This window comes from Mauremys reevesii, linkage group 1 (genome assembly GCF_016161935.1).
Source record: "Mauremys reevesii isolate NIE-2019 linkage group 1, ASM1616193v1, whole genome shotgun sequence".
NCBI classification, from domain to species: domain Eukaryota; kingdom Metazoa; phylum Chordata; order Testudines; family Geoemydidae; genus Mauremys; species Mauremys reevesii.
The window spans coordinates 66,419,137-66,437,461 of record NC_052623.1 but is presented as its reverse complement, the minus strand read 5'-3'; the positions used below and the strand labels follow the sequence as shown (position 1 = coordinate 66,437,461).

General features: G+C 40.6%; 1 protein-coding gene across 20 annotated transcripts in view; it reads right to left on the bottom strand.

The window, feature by feature from the left end:
* Positions 1-1,546: 1,546 nt before the first annotated feature.
* ENOX1 (ecto-NOX disulfide-thiol exchanger 1) overlaps positions 1,547-18,325 on the bottom strand; it is a 521,099-nt gene continuing 504,320 nt past the window's right edge. For 15 of the 20 annotated variants that reach the window (XM_039485148.1, XM_039485204.1, XM_039485217.1 and 12 more), the window contains 3 exons: positions 11,540-11,642; positions 8,320-8,405; positions 2,340-2,471 (listed from right to left, as the gene is read on the bottom strand). In XM_039485148.1, coding sequence (XP_039341082.1) covers positions 2,340-2,471; positions 8,320-8,405; positions 11,540-11,642 — 321 coding nt within the window. Of the gene's footprint in view, positions 2,472-8,319; positions 8,406-11,539; positions 11,643-18,325 lie in introns of all 20 variants that reach the window. The other 5 variants (XM_039485280.1, XM_039485265.1, XM_039485296.1 and 2 more) reach the window with 1 other exon arrangement.

The following is an 18,325-nucleotide window of genomic DNA, read 5'->3' as shown; positions in this document are numbered from 1 at the left end:
TAACATTCACACTTGCACACAGGGCTGGCACAAAGCATATTTATAACTTAAGATCTCAAGTGGGATGTAGTTCACCTGCTGGCCCTCTCTATAGGGTTGAATTTCACTGTGGACCGTGTGCTAAGTGTAGTTGTAAATCCAAATAAATGGCTAAAATGTGAACTTTTGCATAAACTACAACTTTCTACTGTAGAACGTCTGCAATTTATTTCTGAGGCTGGTGCCCCAAACAGCAAGTAAATTGCACTATGTGGGACCATTGCATTTTTATTATATAAGAACTGGCAGATATAACAAACTTTCATATGCATTATTCATACATGTGTTCATGCAAGTGCAGAAAGAGTTGACGTTTGGATGAGAATAGTTAAGTTTCATGACCATTACGCGTTTATATTTACTAGACTCACCTGAGTCACTTGCCTTCATACTGTTACTTTAGCAACTGTAAGTGTGTACATTCTCTAAAACACCTTTGCATGTTTCAGCTGAGAGTAGAATTTTCTCTGACAATATATCTGCTGATTCTGTTTTTCTTTTTCATACAAATAATATTTAATTTAGTATTTATGTATTGTAATCCTACAACAGATGCTGATTATCCAGAGCAGTAGTTGCTAACAGACATATATGGTAGTTTCTCTATGGCTAACTATATTTGACTCAACTTTCATTGCTTCATTCCAATAAATAATTATCTCAGCATATATCTACACTGGATACTTCCTGAATCTGTTGTACTTTGTCACATTTGTTGTTGTAGATTACAAGGGTCAGAGATTTTGAGCTCTTTTGAGATCGATTTTAACCACTTTGGTCACAGCCTCTTCTTCTGCCCATTTAGGGCCATGGTTTTGAGAGGACTTTCCTACTGTTTATACAGCTCTGCATGAAAGCATGTTGTATAGCAGTGGATCTTCAAGATGTCTCGCTCGTTATGTGATTTCTGCAGTATTCTCCTTGAGTTTTATAAATGTACACATTGTGCAATACACACACATGTAGTGCAAGGCCTCATGCTGGCTTCTAAATACTGTGCATTTTAAAGCAGATTCCAAAAATGGTAATGAGGAAAAAATCCCTACTTTTCTCTTTGAATATTTAAGGGGTACCACCAAATGTGAATTCCCTTAGTTCCTTATGCAGCTCACAGCACAAAAGGATTAACCAGGACTGGAGTTAGAAAGAGTGACTAATTGGTTGCATTGTAGCTGCCCAGCAAAACGCCGCAAAATGTGAAATTTATGTCTTTGTTTTTGTTTCTTTAAATACCTTGCTGCTTGGCTAGATATGTTTAAAACAAAATGAAATCTGTTCAGTTTGTAAAAGCACAATCTTCACCTTGGAGCTTCCTCTGGTGCTAATTTTAATTCCTTTGATTTAAGCTAATATTACAGTCTCTTCTTTGATACAGTACTCAATACATTTCATCGGGAGGCTTGCAATAGCTGGTTTGGGTGGAAGGAGGACAAACACTGACAGACACTTTTTGGATTTGTAACAATTCAGAAACATCAGAACAACTTGTAAAAACAATATGGTAGAAGTCATATTTATTGAAAAAAAATTAATATATTTGCTATAAAATCCTTAACAGTAATGAACTGAATATTTATTTTGATGCATAAACCTGAATGTTACATACCAAATACAATACAGTAACACTGGTTTCCTCTTTATTTACATATTTATGAAAATTGATATGCAATCCATGTTAAAGGAACTTATAATGAAGAATAGTTACATTAGAAAAATAATATTCTTGATAAAGCATTCTCGAGGAGTCCAATCACATTTTCAGGCCTCTTTCAATAAGGCAAAAATCCCTGGAACAGCATATAACTTAATTTACAAAAGACAATAACTGTTCAGACACATCTTCAAGTTTTCTTTTGGTATAATTTTTCTCACTGTACAATTACTTAACGGAAAGACTTTCAGGAACATAACATAATGATTTCTGCTATATATTACATATACATTGCTGTAGCTTAGCAACCATAACTAGGCAATCTTTTCCCTTATCCATTTGCTCAGTGAGCTATTCTTAGATGTAGCACATTAATATCTTGACATCGTTATAACTGTGGTATCTTTCTTCAGTTTTCATAGGAAACAGATGTGTCACATTTTAAAATATTTTATATTTTTATTTTTAGGAACTGGTGCACAACCACATTTCCACTCACAAGAGAACGTCACAAATGTAACTAAAATTAGGCTTGGATAACTCTGAAAACGTACTTCTGTGTGGCAAAACCAAATTTCATACTTTAATACTTTGTAACCCTGCCATGCTTTAGGAATTCTTCTTCTGCATACTTCTTTACTATTCACAGTCAGGTAGTTTTAATTCCTTCAAAGGCACAAAACTTCCACCTCTTTTCCAATGTTGCTCCTACGCCAGTGAACTCTTGTTTAAACATGCGTGGCAATCTCATCAAAAGCATTTCTATTTCATTTGCAGAGATCTGTGAAAGAGGGGGAAAAGCAAAACTACAGTGAGAAACAATTGGGTTATATTTAAGAAATAGGAAATGTAGAGAATACAGGTAGAAGAAACATTTTCTAGGTCAACTAAAAATCCCAGCATTTCTTTTTGGGAGGTTATAACATTTTATGCCATCTACAGATAGATCCATATTCCCACCATGACACAGAATCATTGAAATGTAGGGCTGGAAGAGACATCAGGAGGTCATCAAGTCCAGCTCCCTGCGCTGAGGCAGGACCAAGGAAACCTAGATCATCCCAGACAGGTGTTTATCCAACCTGTTCTTCAGCTTCCAGTGAGGGGATTCCACCAGCCTATTCCAGAGAGTAACTACCCTTGTAGTTAGAATGTTTTTCTGAATATCTAAATCCCCCTTGCTGCAGATTAAGACCATTGCTTCTTGTCCTAGTTCAGTGGCCTTATCATTGCATAACATTTGCTTTAGTCTCTCTAAGAAGTGTATATACTTTAATTGGTCTTGAGGTTCAGCACTCTAATTTTCTTGAAAAAAAACCTAAAATAGTAGTTTTATTTTTTGGTTTCCATATTTATGATTAAAATAAGATAAATAAAGGCTCCCTTGATTAAGGTTTGGTCAGGCACTTTCAGCTAAGCTAAAATGTAGATGCAGTATTTAAAATAGTTTACTTCATAAACTATGGATTATATTTAGCAGGTAACCATTAAGGGCCAGATTGCAATGGGTGTGTGAGGTCAGGGCCACAGTCCTGGTCCCTGAACCCCCTTGAGCACAAGGACTTTACAAGGCTAATGGTCACAATGGGGCAGGGCCTTCTCCACCCTGGCAAGAGGAGCTGGTGTGATTCCGTATGACTGAAATATGACCATTTATATCATTAATATTGCCACTGTTAGACAATAGCACCAAATGGTATTCAAAGTATGTCATGTAAAGTATCAATGGAAAAGTTACAATTTATCAAATATGATTATCCTGTTTTGTGTGCATGTATCATCTTTGTATCCTAAGTTATGAATATTGACTATGTACCAGTATTTCAAATGTGTTTGCTCCTACAGTAACACCCAGAAGGTAGGTTACATCCAGTCTAGCCAGCACATTGCGAATAGCCCATTCAAGTTGATGGCCCATCAAAGAACACTTAACTCTCACAATGGGCCATAGAAGAAGCTCCTTCACACTCCGTGAGCCTTCCTGTGGTCACTTTAGCCAAAATATGGGTAATGGCTGCTCCTATCAGTCATCAAAGCATGCAAGGGCATGTGACTTGCTCATGTGACCCTGGACTCCATCTTGTGCCTGTAATTTTCCACAAACTAAGACTGAGAGCAGTCCCTCCACATGGGAGAAGGTATAAAGGACCCTGAAAGCATCACCATTTTGTCTCTTTCCTGCTCTGATTTTTGGACTCTGGATTTATACTAAAAGGAGCATATTGACTATAGACTGAGGACCTTCCAATCTTTTGGAAGTTCCAAGAGACTTTACAAGCCAGCAATCTGCAACATCACTGCTACAAACCTGATCTAAGAACTTTGCAATGATTGTATGTATATTATTTCTTTGATCATTTTAACTCTCTCCTTTCTTTTCTCTTATAAATAAGCCATTAGATATTAGACACTAAAGGATTGGCAACAGCATGATTATTGGGTAAGATCTGAGTTATATACTGATCTGGCTATGTGGCTGATCTCTTGGGATTAGAGGACCCTATATGTGATGAAATTGGTTTTCAGGAACCACTCATCATAGAGTTCCGTGTCTGGGTGGTGAAACAAGGGCTGGAATGCCTAAGCAGAGTGCATTTCTGACTTCTTGTTAACCAGCGTGGTGAGACAGAAGTTTACTTTTGTTACTGGCTTGGTATAATCTAATAATAGAATAACCACCAGTTTGGGCTGAGCCTGCCCTATTTCTCAGTGGTTTGTCCTGAACCTGGCATTCTGAGTTGTGACCCACTGAGGCACAGTGCAGGTTAAGAGCTCCATGGTACCCTGCCTGAGGATTCGGCAGCAGCCGCAGAGCTTTAGGAGGCATTGTTTCTGCCTCCATGTCACTCAAAGTCTTTGTAAATTTGGTGAGCTATGTGAGCTGGTCACCTCAGTCAAGTTTCTAGTGGGAAAGATGGGCCCATCATCACCCAAAAACCAAAAATCACCACCACAGGGGCGCACCCTTGCAGAATCAGCAAAGAGACCAAGAACAGAATGACCATGGAAACTGAACCACCATCTTGGTCCGACAGGTGTCTATTCTGGGTCAGTGGTAAGGCACACGCTATGGGAGAAAATAATATTCTCGGATAGTTAATAAATAAAAATAAAAATTTTTTTTAAAAAAAAAAAAAAAAAAAAAAATAAATTAAAATGACATTAGAATAGTAGTATAAATTATAAAATCAGGTCAGGTACCACCAATAAAATAGAAATAGAATGAGAAAGGCCGAATGGCCAGACCAATAGAGACCAACCAGCCCCAGTATCCTGTCTTCTAACAGTGGCCAATGCCGTAGGGAATGAACAGAACAGGGCAATTTATTGAGTGATCCATCCCATTCTCCAGTCCCAGCTTCTGGCACTCAAATAACTGGGACTCTCAAAACCTGCCGTCCCCCTAATCACTCTGCTTGTATTCTCCTCCCCTCACCCCATGTCTCTTTTTAGACTTGCTTTAGACTGTGTGCAGTGTGTGTGTGTTCCGTGTGTGTGTTGTTGCATTTTTAGCATTTAGCTTGCATTTTGACTGGGGACTGGGGACTCCATCCTGACACTAAAATAAAAAATAAATAACTGAGACTGCTTGCATGCAATATTTGTTAGATTATTTGCCAGTTCCAGTATCAGCAGTTTCGTGGACAACATATTACAATACACTACTATTACACTACTAACTACTCTGGTAGTATTTTCATTTTCAAAGCACTTTACCAACAGGAAGTACACTAATTAAGCCTAACAACACCACCCCAGCAAGATAAGAAAATATTAGCCATGCCCCTTTATTTTCCCAAAGGGGAAACTGAGGCAGAGAGTTTAAGTGATTTGCAGAAAAGTGTCAGAGAGACTCAGTGCCAGGGCCAATCAATCTACAGCCAAAAAGAAATCTGGTACATATTTTTCTTACTTCTCATAAGAGTAATTGCTAGCAGGTTACTTTTGTGTAACGTGTGAGTTGCACAGCAAGACTGCAGCCAACTCGGGTACTATGACATTATCATTCCTGCTTAGGTTAGTAATGAAAAGGTATCCATGGAAAGTAAATGAAATAAATCTTAGAGATTACATCTCCGGATCACATTTTTAAAAAGTAATTTGTTACTCTTGTCAGTCACTTCAGAAGTAAACTCATCCGGCCAAATCCTGCAGTCTACATTCATTATTTGGCACGGATGTAGCCCTGCAAATTTAAACAGCACTTTACAGAAAGGGAGAGAGATCAAGCTCCATTCCATGAAGAGTTTACAACCTACGTGTCTGACCCTGTGAATGCTCCCAGTGAAGTCAATGAAACAATTTGTGTGAGTAAAGATTGCAGCACTGGGCCTGAATTTATTGGTGGCAAGGATGTTTCACGCCCTAGGCGAAACTTCCACCTTGCACCCCCCTGAGCCCTGTAGCTGCTCTCTGTCCCCCCACTCCACCCTGTGGCACCTCTCCTCCCCGCGGCAGCTCCCCCTGGCCTGGGGAGCAGTGCGGCAGCTCCCTGTCCCAGCTCACCTCTGCTCCGCCTCCTCCCCGAGCACGCTGTCGCCGCTCCACTTCTCCCTCCCAGGCTTGCAGCGCCAAGCCTGGGAGGGAGAGAAGCAGAGTGGGGTGGCGTGCTCAGGGGAGGCGGCGGAGCAGACGTGAGCTGGGGTGGGGAGTTCCCCTGCGTGCCACCCCCCCCTTACTTGCTGCAGGTGGCCCTCCCCGTGCCCCCCTGCCCCAGCTCCCTCCGCCTAAATGCCGATGACAACCGGGGCGGCCGAAGATCCGGCCGCCACCGAAGGACCCGAAATGCCGCCACCCAAATGCTAGTGCCCTAGGTGACCTCCTAGGTCGCCTAATGGGTTGCACCAGCCCTGCCTGAATTAAACACAGGAAATTATTCCAACAGGAAGTAGGAGATGGAAAAGAGGCATTAGGGGTACAACCAATAGCAGTCTGAACTCTGGCATGTAGCACATGGAGCCTATATTTTAAAAATTGTTAATTAAGCAGGAGTGGCCAACCCTGGGAGAGGACAGCAGTTGGAAACCTAATCAAAAGCAGCTGGTATTACAAAGGGATATGAAAGATGAGTGAGGACGCTTGGCTGACTGGCAGAGCGAGTATATGCCAGAGATTGGGAACAGCATGAAACGAGGCACAAAAGCACGAGTGGGAGAAGATATGGAGCATCAGAGCACAGCATAAGGTGAGGAGTGGGGAAAAAAAGGGGCTGAGATGTAAGTGCCTTGGAAGTCAGGACCAGGAATTTGAACTCGATACAGAAAGAAACATGTCATCACTCGGATTTGTACAACTCTGCAATGAAAACACAGCCACCCAATACCCACTGTTGCCCAGCCCTACCCTGCACCCACTTCCTTCAGGACAAGAGAAAAATGACGGGCGTGATGTGCTGACAAACGGGCTGTTATGGCAGGAAGCAACTTCCAAAGGCTCGGGGCAGGGCCCGGCCGGCTGCCCTTTCCCTCTCACACTAATAGGGCTCTAGCTAAAGCATCTCCACTAATCTCAGCTATGGCGCTATCTTGCATGGAGAGCACAAAAGGGTGCTAGGGAGGGGTGGCATAGTCAGAGCAGAAGGAAAGGAACATTATCTTGGCTACAGTCCGAATGTTAGATAGATTGAGGAGGGGAGATTCCAGGAGGACAGGAAGTGGGAGGTTATTGCAGTCACTTGAAGTCAATCGTATAAGGAGTGCAGGATTTGACCTACAGTATGTAACTAGTTACTTTTATCTCAACAACCCGCTACGCAAATCATTGTTAAGGGCCAGTATTTAACTCCTTACTTCAGAAGGAAAGGGTTTATTTAGAACCAAGTTATACTGACCAGAGGAAGAGAACATAATAGGAACATGAATTTCACTTGACTTATTTAATCAGACTTTTGTTGCGTTGACACAGGCATCACCACATTTAGCCGATGAGCAAAGAATATTTTTCATAAGCACAGTGTTGATTATGTGGATGGGATGAAGTGAGAAGAGAGACGGTGTATTATCTAGCTTACTGTAGTCTCTTCCCCTGGTCCAGCTGCATGCTGTTGCCTGAGGTGGTGACCACTTCTATAGCTCCTCTGATAGGGCCTGCAGCCCTATCAGTGCTTTACACTCCACTCACCATTTGTACTGCATAATTCATACTCCAAAGTGCACAGAGGGCTCACTGATCCAAGTATCAAGAGCATTCTCAGCTCTGAGGGGCAGCATTGGGGTACAGTGAGGGACGCATTGCAGGGTACAAGGCTCTCTTTAGAGGCACAGTCCCAAGAAATGGTCCCTGTCTGGCCATCCTCTCTCCTTTTGGTGGCCAGAGCTAAACCTACATCTTAATTTATTTCCTACAAATTACACGAAGTAAATAAGAATCATGTTTCCTAGAATCAGCATGGTAGTCTTTGCCATTTAATACAATAGCCTTCCTTGCCACAAAAGCACAGCAAAGTAATGAAAGGCAAAAGACCTCAGGTACATGTGCGCAACATAATTTGCGAATGAATGAAGACTGCAAACCCCCAAGCCCCACATCCCATTATCTCTCTAATGGAAACTCATGCTGAGTTTAACGTGCAGTAAAGAACAAAACAAAAGTTCTATAAAGAAACCAGACTTTGATTAACTTTTTTTTACCCTAGAGTCCAGCTGCTGCATGTAAGACCAAAGGTATTCTATATTGGCGCCGAAAGGATGCACATGAAGAAATGTGGATATGATACCTGTATTAAAACAAACACACAAGGTATTGAAATTACCTGAGGCAATATATCATATGTCTAAACACAGTAATTCTGAATAAGTCATTTCAAGTTTTTCAGTCTGAGTTACAATTCTTATATTTCTTACACAGTTCAATAAACAAAAGAGAACATTACATTTTTAACACAGCCATAGTAGCACAGTAAAAACAATCGCTCATCTTCAGGAATGACAGCAGTTAGCAAGTAAGTGACCAAGATAATATACAGATGAATAAAGGGATTTCTAAACAAAGACTTGCTGGAAGCATTTCAATTACCTATTTTATGCTTGATTTACCAATATGTAATAGTAGATATTGGAATGGAAAAATTATTGCTTTTTCCCCTTCAGTGGAAGCTCTGTTGTGAAAATGTTTCATATAAACTGTGTCAGAAACTGCAGCGCCTTGAATTTTTCTTATAATTACGTTGTTGCTAGTTATGATAAGTGTTTAATCCATATTACCCCTAAGTGTTGCTGAGAGAAACACAAATCCTTCCTGACATACATACTTTTTTTTTTCCTTAAAAGGGAGCAAGCTCTGTCTTTCTTCATTGCAATTTACAAGTTCATGTTAAAAGGTCTGGGAATAAAGGGCTGAGGAGGAGTCAGTTTCTAAATCTAGAGGTGTTTTCCTGTAGTGGAAATCGAGTGTCTTCATAATAGTGATGAATCAGGAAAGCAGGATGTTGGACGTCAGCATTGCTATTAAAAGCATTATCCCATCTCTCCTTCTCTACATGAACAGTGAGTATATGTAATGGTCATCAACATGCATGTCACTAACTATTTGCTGAGAGTTGAACAGTAAGATTCAAAGATATTTTCAGCTCCCTTTGGTTGAGTTTCTTAACTAATAAACCTTAAGGAGCAGTTCTTTATTTTTAAGGCATAAACAGAGCAAGAGCAAAATGCTTACAAATTACAAAAATGGGTCCCTGTATCTTGTGAACTGCAAGCCACTCTGCTGGTCCAGATACTGACTGGAATAGAATCACCTTTAAATTTCCACTTTTCCCAAACACTGGCAACAGTAGAAAAAGATAAGTAAAGCTTAACTCATTTTACATCTTTCCTTTTTCTCTTTCAGATTTCCACTTATGTTTGCAAATTCTGGCCCTGATCGTGCAAAGACTTACTTACATAGTGAGTCATCCCATGGAAATCCATGGAACTAGCCGTCCACAGTGTATAAAGATAAGCATATGTGTAAAACTTTGCAGGTTCAAGGTCTCTGTCAATAATTGCAGAACTGGGCCCAAACTAAATACCACTGAACTTTGACTGGCACCGTTGGAAATCCAAACCTGTATTCAGACCTCAGTTTGCTAATGGCACCATCTTTGTTATAGATTGAACCAAAACTTCAGCTCCAAAGCCTCTGTTTTGGGGTATTCAAAATCCAGATCTGATTTCTGCACCTATGGCCCCTCTTTAATTAATATGAAGGAAATAAAAGGCTGCTTGAAAATATGCTTGTAATTATTGCCTATAGATGCATGATACCAACCTAGTAACTCAGCTTTTCTTAAGTGAATTTTAGTGCTTGTGAAACATCGACAATTCTAGAGAATGGGCAGCTTTAGGGCAAAGTCTCCTCTTACCAATCACCAATGTGCCTCATCTCTGATTGTGAAGGAAAGAGTAATGTTGGGTTTCCATGCCTGTGCAGTCCTTGGTTCCCATTAAGACCACCAGTTCTGATGATGGTTGTCTCATGTGAACATCTGATCATTAGGACCAGGACTGAAACCACATGCTCACTTCACATGAGCCATGGGACAGCCATAAAGTGGGCTGGATTCAAATAACTGGTCACTTAGCAGTGAAAAGCTCTACATAAAATTCCCAATATACCAAGTCATCTACCTCAATTTAGCCATGAATAAATCAAAGGCATTCATTTACAGCTACAATGAAAAGCAAGCCAAATGCTGGGACCGAAATTATGTATGGAATGTCTGATCCAAAATTAAAAAGAACCCAAACTAATAACCTTATATATCACAATCCATCCTCACTGTATCATGTCATGCCAGTCATAGTTCATTTCCTGGAATGGACCAATGCCCGTTAGATATAATTTCCCTTCCAAGTTTTTCATTAGGTATGCTAAAGTATTAACTGTCCTTGTGGTATTTCCCATACTTATTCTTGTCAGTAAACTGTCACCTAATGTAAAAAAAAAAAAAGGAAACTGTTAAGGGCATCCTTATTTTGTTCAATATTGTTTCTGTTCCTTTCTCTTTCATCCATTTTGTTAGTGTGATGGGTAGATAACCATTCACACTGTTCTATTCCATGAGACCAGGGCCACCCAGAGGATTCAGGGTCCTGATGCGGAAGGACCTCCCGCCGCCGAATGGCTGCCAAAGACCCGGCAGTTCGGCAGCGGGTCCTGGGGCAGAAGGACCTCCTGCCGCAAAGACCCGCCCCATGACCCACCGCCGAAGTGCCGGAAGGACCCCCCGCCGTGGGTCTTCGGGGCACTTCAGCGGCGGGTCCCGGAACAGAAGGACCCCCTGCCGCCGAATTGCCTCCGACGACCCGGAGCAGAAGAAGCTCCAGGGGCCCGGGCCCCCCGAGAGTTTTCCGGGGGCCCCGGAGCGAGTGAAGGACCCTGCTCCAGGGGCCCCAAAAAACTCTCATGGGGGCCCCTGCTGGGCCTGGGGCCTGGGGTAAATTGCCCCACTTGCCCCCCCGCTCTGGGCGGCCCTGCATGAGACCCTCGAACAACTAAATTCAGTATCTACCTATAGTCACATTACAAGCATAGAGGCAGATCCTGCAACTTGTCCTCCATAGGAAATGCTTATGTTAAAACCAGTAAGTCTTCTTGGGTGAGTAAGGCTTAGTCATGTGAGTGAGCCTTGTAGGACTGGCTCTATATCCCTTATGATGAAAACGTTTCTATTTATTCCACTGGACTGTTCTGACTGTAACCAATGGGAACACATGGGAATGATAAGCAGTACAGTCTTTAGTTCTAATTCAATGAAGTTAAATGTAAATATACATTGACAATAAACAATAGCTTCAAGGTTGCTGATTCTACGATAATTTTTTCTAGGTTGTTATATGCAGTGATTAACTGAGTACTGAGTTGTCTTACCTATTAATAGTGCCTCTTTCTCTGATTTTAGACCTTGGCTTCGTTTCTCAGAATTTTTTTCTCTCTCTTGGTTGACCAATGCTACTGTCAACATATTGATTTCCTATAAAGTTTAAAAACAAAACAGGTGTTTATGTAGATTTCATTCATTTCAATAAAAGCCCTGCCTGCTGCTTTTTAACTCTCTTTATAAAAGATCATTACTTTAATTTACAGCTAAGGACAAAACAGTTATAAATAATTGAGCTGTTTGCAGAAGACCTTTTCGAAGCACTGTTTCCCCAACTGCTGCAAGCAGAGGAATTTCCTGTATATAGTAGGTGCCAGCTTTGTCACAGCTGCCTCTTTATTAGACATGACTGAAGGTAGATACTGTAAACGAGAGAGGTTTAGAAAATTCCACTTTTATAGCAAGCAGAATGGGACTCTTATAACCGCCTAAGAAAATTTCAGACCAAAGGCGACAGCTAGGTAATATGGTTGGACTGTTATATTTACATGGCTTTTTGACACTGAAGGAGGGATTTGACAGGCTGTGAATATTGCACATTTTTTAAAGAAAAATCATTGTGACAAACTTTCTGCTCTAGTAATTGACTTACATTTTTTAAATTATCATCATGACAAAAAGAGTTAGAAATGTGTGTGTGTGTGTGGGGAGGGGGGAACTGTTGGTTCCAAGAAGCAGTAATTACAGTAGAATCTTGATGGGCAGTCAGTCACCTAAGTAGCTGTGTTTGGTCCAGCTGCTTCTCGGTAGAGCTAAGCAAGAAACTGTTTTCCTGTCCTGCGAAATTTTTTTAAAACTTTCTTATCCCAAATCAGTGCCAAAAAATCACAATTTTAGAAATGTTTGTGTCCCACAAAACCAATATTTTTTGAATTGGGTTAATTGAAAATTTTTGTTTTGATCATTTTGAAATGTTTTGTTTCAGTTTCAGTCATTTTTTATTTAAATGTTTTTACACTAGCTAGATTAAATTTTGAAACAAAAAGTGGCTTGGAACTGGAAAAATCTGAATTTTTCATTTAGCAAATGACAATTTCAAAATGACGTTTCAACAATTTTGATTTTTTTTTTAAATTTGAGTTGAGAAATTCCTGCAAAAAAAATTCAGTTTCCACTAATTGGCATTTTTTGGTGAAAAACCATTTTGTTGCAGGATTGTTAACCAGCTCTACTTCTTAGGGTTTGGCTACACTTGTAGGTGTGCAGCGCTGGGAGTTACAGCTGTCTTCGTACAGCTGTGTAGGGAAAGCGCTGGAGTGTGGCCACACTGACAGCTACCAGCGCTGCAGTGTGGCCACATTTGCAGCATTTGCAGTGGTGTTGGGAGTGGTGCATTATGGGCAGCTATCCCAGCATTCAAATGGCTGCAACATGCTTTTCAAAAGAGCGGGGTGGAGTGGAGTGTGACAGGGAGTGTTGGGGAGAGAGAGATAGAGTGAGTGGATTTTTGGAGCCGACACTGTGTCAGCTCCCTGCCTTGCAAATTCCTACCATTTCCCCCACACTCTTAAATGCAAATAGCCTTCAGACCAGATAAGCAGCTGCTCCGACGGACTCCCTTCCCCACTGCCCCCCGCCGTGCTGTTGCTCTCCTCAAGCAAACACTAGCTGTGGACATTCATCCCCCTGCCTGCCTCATTCACAGCAAACAGTAGCTGTGTTTGTTTTTTAGATAAGCAGCTCCGGGAGCCCCAAGTTCACAACAAAACAAAGAGAGGCATCATAACAAAACAAACAGAGTTCTTTAGTTAAAAGCATTATGGGAAAATTCCGGAGGTCAGTTACAGCGTAGTAAGATTAATCACTGTTTACACTGGCATTCCAGCTCTGCAGCACCAGTGCTGCAGTCGTTATTCCCCAGGCAGACGTGGAGTACAGCCAGCGCTGTAGCCAGGGAGATGCAGCGCTGTATGTGCCTTGCAAGTGTGGACGGTGAGTGAGTTGCAGCGCTGTAAAGCCACCACCAGCACTGCAACTCTCCAGTGTAGCCAAGCCCTTAGACAAGAAAGTCATTTAGGCATTAACTAACTTGTAGAACTGTCATGCAAATAATAAATGATAACAACAACATCATCATCCCTGGGATGGATAACACTAATGATACTGCTCCAGATACAACCTGCAGCGGAAGTAAGTACTAATCTGCTGCAGACTTTGGGCAACAAAAAGGGGAGGAGGAAGAATCCTAATGAAAGCCTGTAAATGTATCTATCTATGGGTTCAGCAATGGGAGGGAAGCCTCACTGAGCAGAATAATTGGGCTAGGAGGAAGATGAAGGAGAATATAGTATGAAGCCAGAGCAATGCAAGTCAGTAGAGACTGTATACATTAAGATATAATTTTTGTCTCCAAGGATATAAAAGCATTCTAAAAAGGGTAATTATGGAGTGGGAGGAGAGAGACCAACAGGATGGGCACTTGATAAAACAATCCCCCAAAACACCCGACTACCTTTTTTGGAAAGTTAGGAAGTTTTGTCAAGCGGTGATACAGGGAAAGAAACTCTACTCCCTTTGGAATTAGAGAGCAATGGGCAGGTTTGAGGATGTGCAAAACCCTCGGCATGATTTATGGAGCAGTGTTAATGGAGACTAGAGGAAGTCACAGGAAGTTGTCCTTGCTTGGACAGATGGTTGGGGTAGAAAGCAGGGAAACAGTGGTAATCTTGCTAGTGACACAGAGGATGCTTAAAAAGCAGGTTGCAGGCACCTGCGCAATTAAGAGTGAATGGGTTTAGAGGGAATAAAATTCTTCTGTGCAAGACTTGCTGCCCCAGAGAAGATGATAAATGGAGACATTTGTATGAGTTTGATGGCCAATACGGCCAAGTCTGGCTTAGGGATTCATGCCATAGCAAAAAAAGGACAGCTCAGAACGGTCAAAGGAGGCAGTAGCAACATTGGTAGGAATCAGGAGTGGAAATAAAAGGAAATGACCTTGTTCATATTTCCAAACAAAATTCACCTGCAACTCATCCAGAGTTTGCACTTGCAATTCTAATGTCAGTGAAAATCTTACTAATTACGTATCTAACTATGGTATGTATTCCAGAGGCAAATCTGGTAGGTGGGTATGAAGCCACTAAGCTTTGCAGCCACCCAGTTCAATTGTGGGCAGGGAAAAAAATGGTGTATTTTTTGCAGGCACAAATTGTGTCTGCAAACAGGACAACTAAACGTCAGCCTGTCTGGACATTTACTCGAAGAGTGCTAGACTAGGCTACAACTAACTGGAAGGATCACGGGTTACAGAGTGACAGATGTTTCACCCCTGTGACATAAGCAGGGCTATCAGCAACCAGCAGTCTCTGTAGCACTGTTGGAGAAACACTGCACTAGAATATCTCCATTTTCCAGTACAGCTTTGTTCCACCCTTAGTTCAGAGGCCATTTCTACTTGGGAGATGTTATTTTCTGGGCCTTTATGCAGTCCCCTTTACCAGGTTTCATTATGAAATAAATAGTTTGCAACCATCTGTATTACTGCAATAAAGGAGAAGAGCGTGGCTGAGCATAGAGAAATTAGGATTAATTAGAAGTGAAATGACCTTGGAAGGACTAAATGCAATATGTGGCTGGTTAAATAGCATTTGGAAGCCATTAGGGCCCAGGAGTATTCATTAGTCACAAATTTCATCAGGTAACTGTAGAACATGGATGCATGACTACAGTGCTACAGCCAAGAACAGACTACATATAAGGCAAACCTTTCTGCCCAGTGTGGATGGAGTCATTCCTTATGGTGCTAGCACAGTTACCAAAAAAGGGACCTTTCGGTGTAAGTGGGGCCAGAGTATCATATTAATTTTTTCCTCAAACAGATGGTGAAAGGACTTGAATTCCCCTCCCCTACTTTGGTCCAAATGTTGTTTGGTCCTCTCCCAGTCAATGGATGGGTCATTACACAAACTAAAAACTATTTCCCCATGCTAATTTTCCCCTTACTGTTACTCACACCTTCTTGTCAACTGTTTGAAATGGGCCATCCTGATTACCAGTACAAAAGTTTTTTTTCCTCCTGCTGATAATAGCCCACCTTAACTGATTTGTCTCATTACAGTTGGTATGGCAACCCCCATCTTTTCATGTTCTCTCTCTCTCTATATATATAGCTTCCTACTGTATTTTCCACTCCATGCATCTGATGAAGTGGGTTTTAGCCCACAAAAACTTATGCCCAAATAAATTTGTTAGTCTCTAAGGTACCACAAGGACTCCTCATTCTTTTTGCTGATACAGACCAACATGGCTACCACTTTGAAACCAATAAAAGTTACCACACTTTGTGTGAGGTCACAGCACATTTTGACATATACTGACTATACAGAGCCCGATTAACAGCTGTTTTGTGCAGTTATGCCAACAGTAGCAGGAGAAGGGGAAGTAGAGAAGGCCATTACTAGGTGTCTGGCAGTGTGGGGCACATAGGGAGCAACTGCAGAGTGCTGGCCATACATAAGCAGTTTGCTACCCTTTCTTATCCACCCCAGGCTTTCTCTGAAGAAAGGTGAGGAGGAGGGAAAAAGCTGTGTATTTGAAACAAAAGCAAGAGGCATGCAGGTCATCCAGAGCAGGGTGGAGGCATGTGAAGAAAAGGCAATCTATATTTTTGAAGGAGAAAAAAACAGCAGAGCCAAATTCTGCTGTCCTCAGTTGAGCAAAACGGTTACCGATGCCAACAGAAGTTTTGCTTTGTTAAGGACTGCAGAATTCAGCCTCAGATTTTAAGCATATGGGCTAAATTCTGCTCATTTATACCCATGTAATCCTAGTCATCTCATTATAAAAATGAATAGAATTTGGCCTCCAGTAGGAAGATCACCTGTTTTCTACAGTATATTTTTTCTTATGTGGGGAAGAGACCTCAATATTAATGCAAAATAGATTAATACAATTATAACTTCATTTCAAACTTGTTTTCACCTTTCCTAAATATTAAGATATAGCAACAAGAATGTTATAGCCAGGCTGCTTGGAAATACAACAATACATATATTTAGCTATTTATGTTACAAAGTGTTAAAGCTAATCAAAGAAATTCCAGAATGTTTCTGCTTTTATCTCCCAAGGACAAGCAAACATTACAGACCATTCATGTTTTAAGTAGAGTAAGAAGGAATGTAGGGTGTGTTATCAGAGCCATAAATATATTTGACAAGTGAGCCCACACCAGCTCCTTCTTTTCTTTTCAAAGGGAAACCTGAGTTTGAAAGAATTCCAGAAATAGCCTTATTGAAACTGATTTATTTTGTAAACACCCTAAAGTCTTTTTTCTTTGCACTTGGGGAACATTTATGGTGGGGAATGTTTTGCAGAAGATACTGATTAATTCCAACTCACATTTCCACTTAAAGATGAAAACCTTTGTTGTTTCTCAAATGTTTACGATGGCATAAGCTTTCAAAATGTATATTTGCAAATATTTTATATCTAAATGTAAACCTTCATATAATAACTGTCTGATAGCATTGTTGTATGAATAATAAGATGTCATTTGTATAAATATAACAAGCTCATTTGATGCTAAACTAGTTACTAATGTAAGTGCAAAATATTTATATTAATAGGGAATTAATTAGTTACTGGCAGTGCACAAGCAAACCTTCACCAATGCAGGAAGACAATAAAAACCGATGTTCCAAAAATTGTTCTGCAGAGTCAACAACTATTAAATATTTAAACTAAAGTCTTTGTAAGAGTTATTTAATTTAAAAAGTCTCTTTTGAGCGCTAAAAACTTGTGTATAAAGGACAGGAATGTTTGGACTGTTTGAAAACAATTTCATTTCCTCTCAAATGCTAATAAAATCAAGTCTCAAAAATGGACTGAATAAAAAGGAAGAATTAAAACTAACTAAAAGTTATCTGGATCTTTCTTGCTAGAAAAAGAACAAAGGCAATTAAAGAAATACTGCATATTCATTAAACGGACTGCATATTCAGGCGCTGAAAGTGTCAGCTAAGCCAACCCTGAAGGCATGATGCCAGTGAAAGTGACAACAACCAACTTGAATCTAAACAAGCCTGAGAGAGGTGTGTTTTCCTATCATGTCATGAAAATAGTAAGGAGAAGAGTATAAAGACTCTGAAGTGAGAACCCTACACACCACCCCACTGCTACACTGCCTAGACAGTAAGTACTCCATGACTCATCCATCAAGCTCTACAAGCAAGCTGCCACAGACAGAGAAGACTTGGGAAAAAACCAACCGAAGGAAAACCTTCCCAAGACCTCAACGTGGATTGATGAGAAAAAGTTAAGACTGCCAGTGGATTAGATTTAAAACTCTTGTAATGATTTTACTGGGCTATGCAAATTCTGTTGTAACTTAAATTACTATAATTTTCTCCTGTTTTATCACCAAGTGGTTAGACTATATATTCCTGAAGCAGAGATAGGGGCTAGACATTGGTAAACAGCAAAATAGTGGGATGTAATGGGATTTAAGATTCTTGTAATTTGTAATTGGCCTGGCTTAGGACAGCTCCTTAAATGGCTACTTCAAAATAATTAATTTAAAAATCTTCTTTGATTTCACAGTTAAGATTGCTTACTTTGTCCAGCTATAAACTGTTTAGGTTATTATTAATAACTGGACAGATTTCATTTGCCCTTAAACATATTATTTTGCCCATACATAAACAGTTTTAAACATCTAATAAGATACTAAAACTGAATTCACAGTAATTGTGAACAACAATACACTTTGGTCTTCACTTACAAAGGGAAAAGAGCCCTTCAGACGCGGTCCACTCTCAAAGATGTAATTTCTGTTA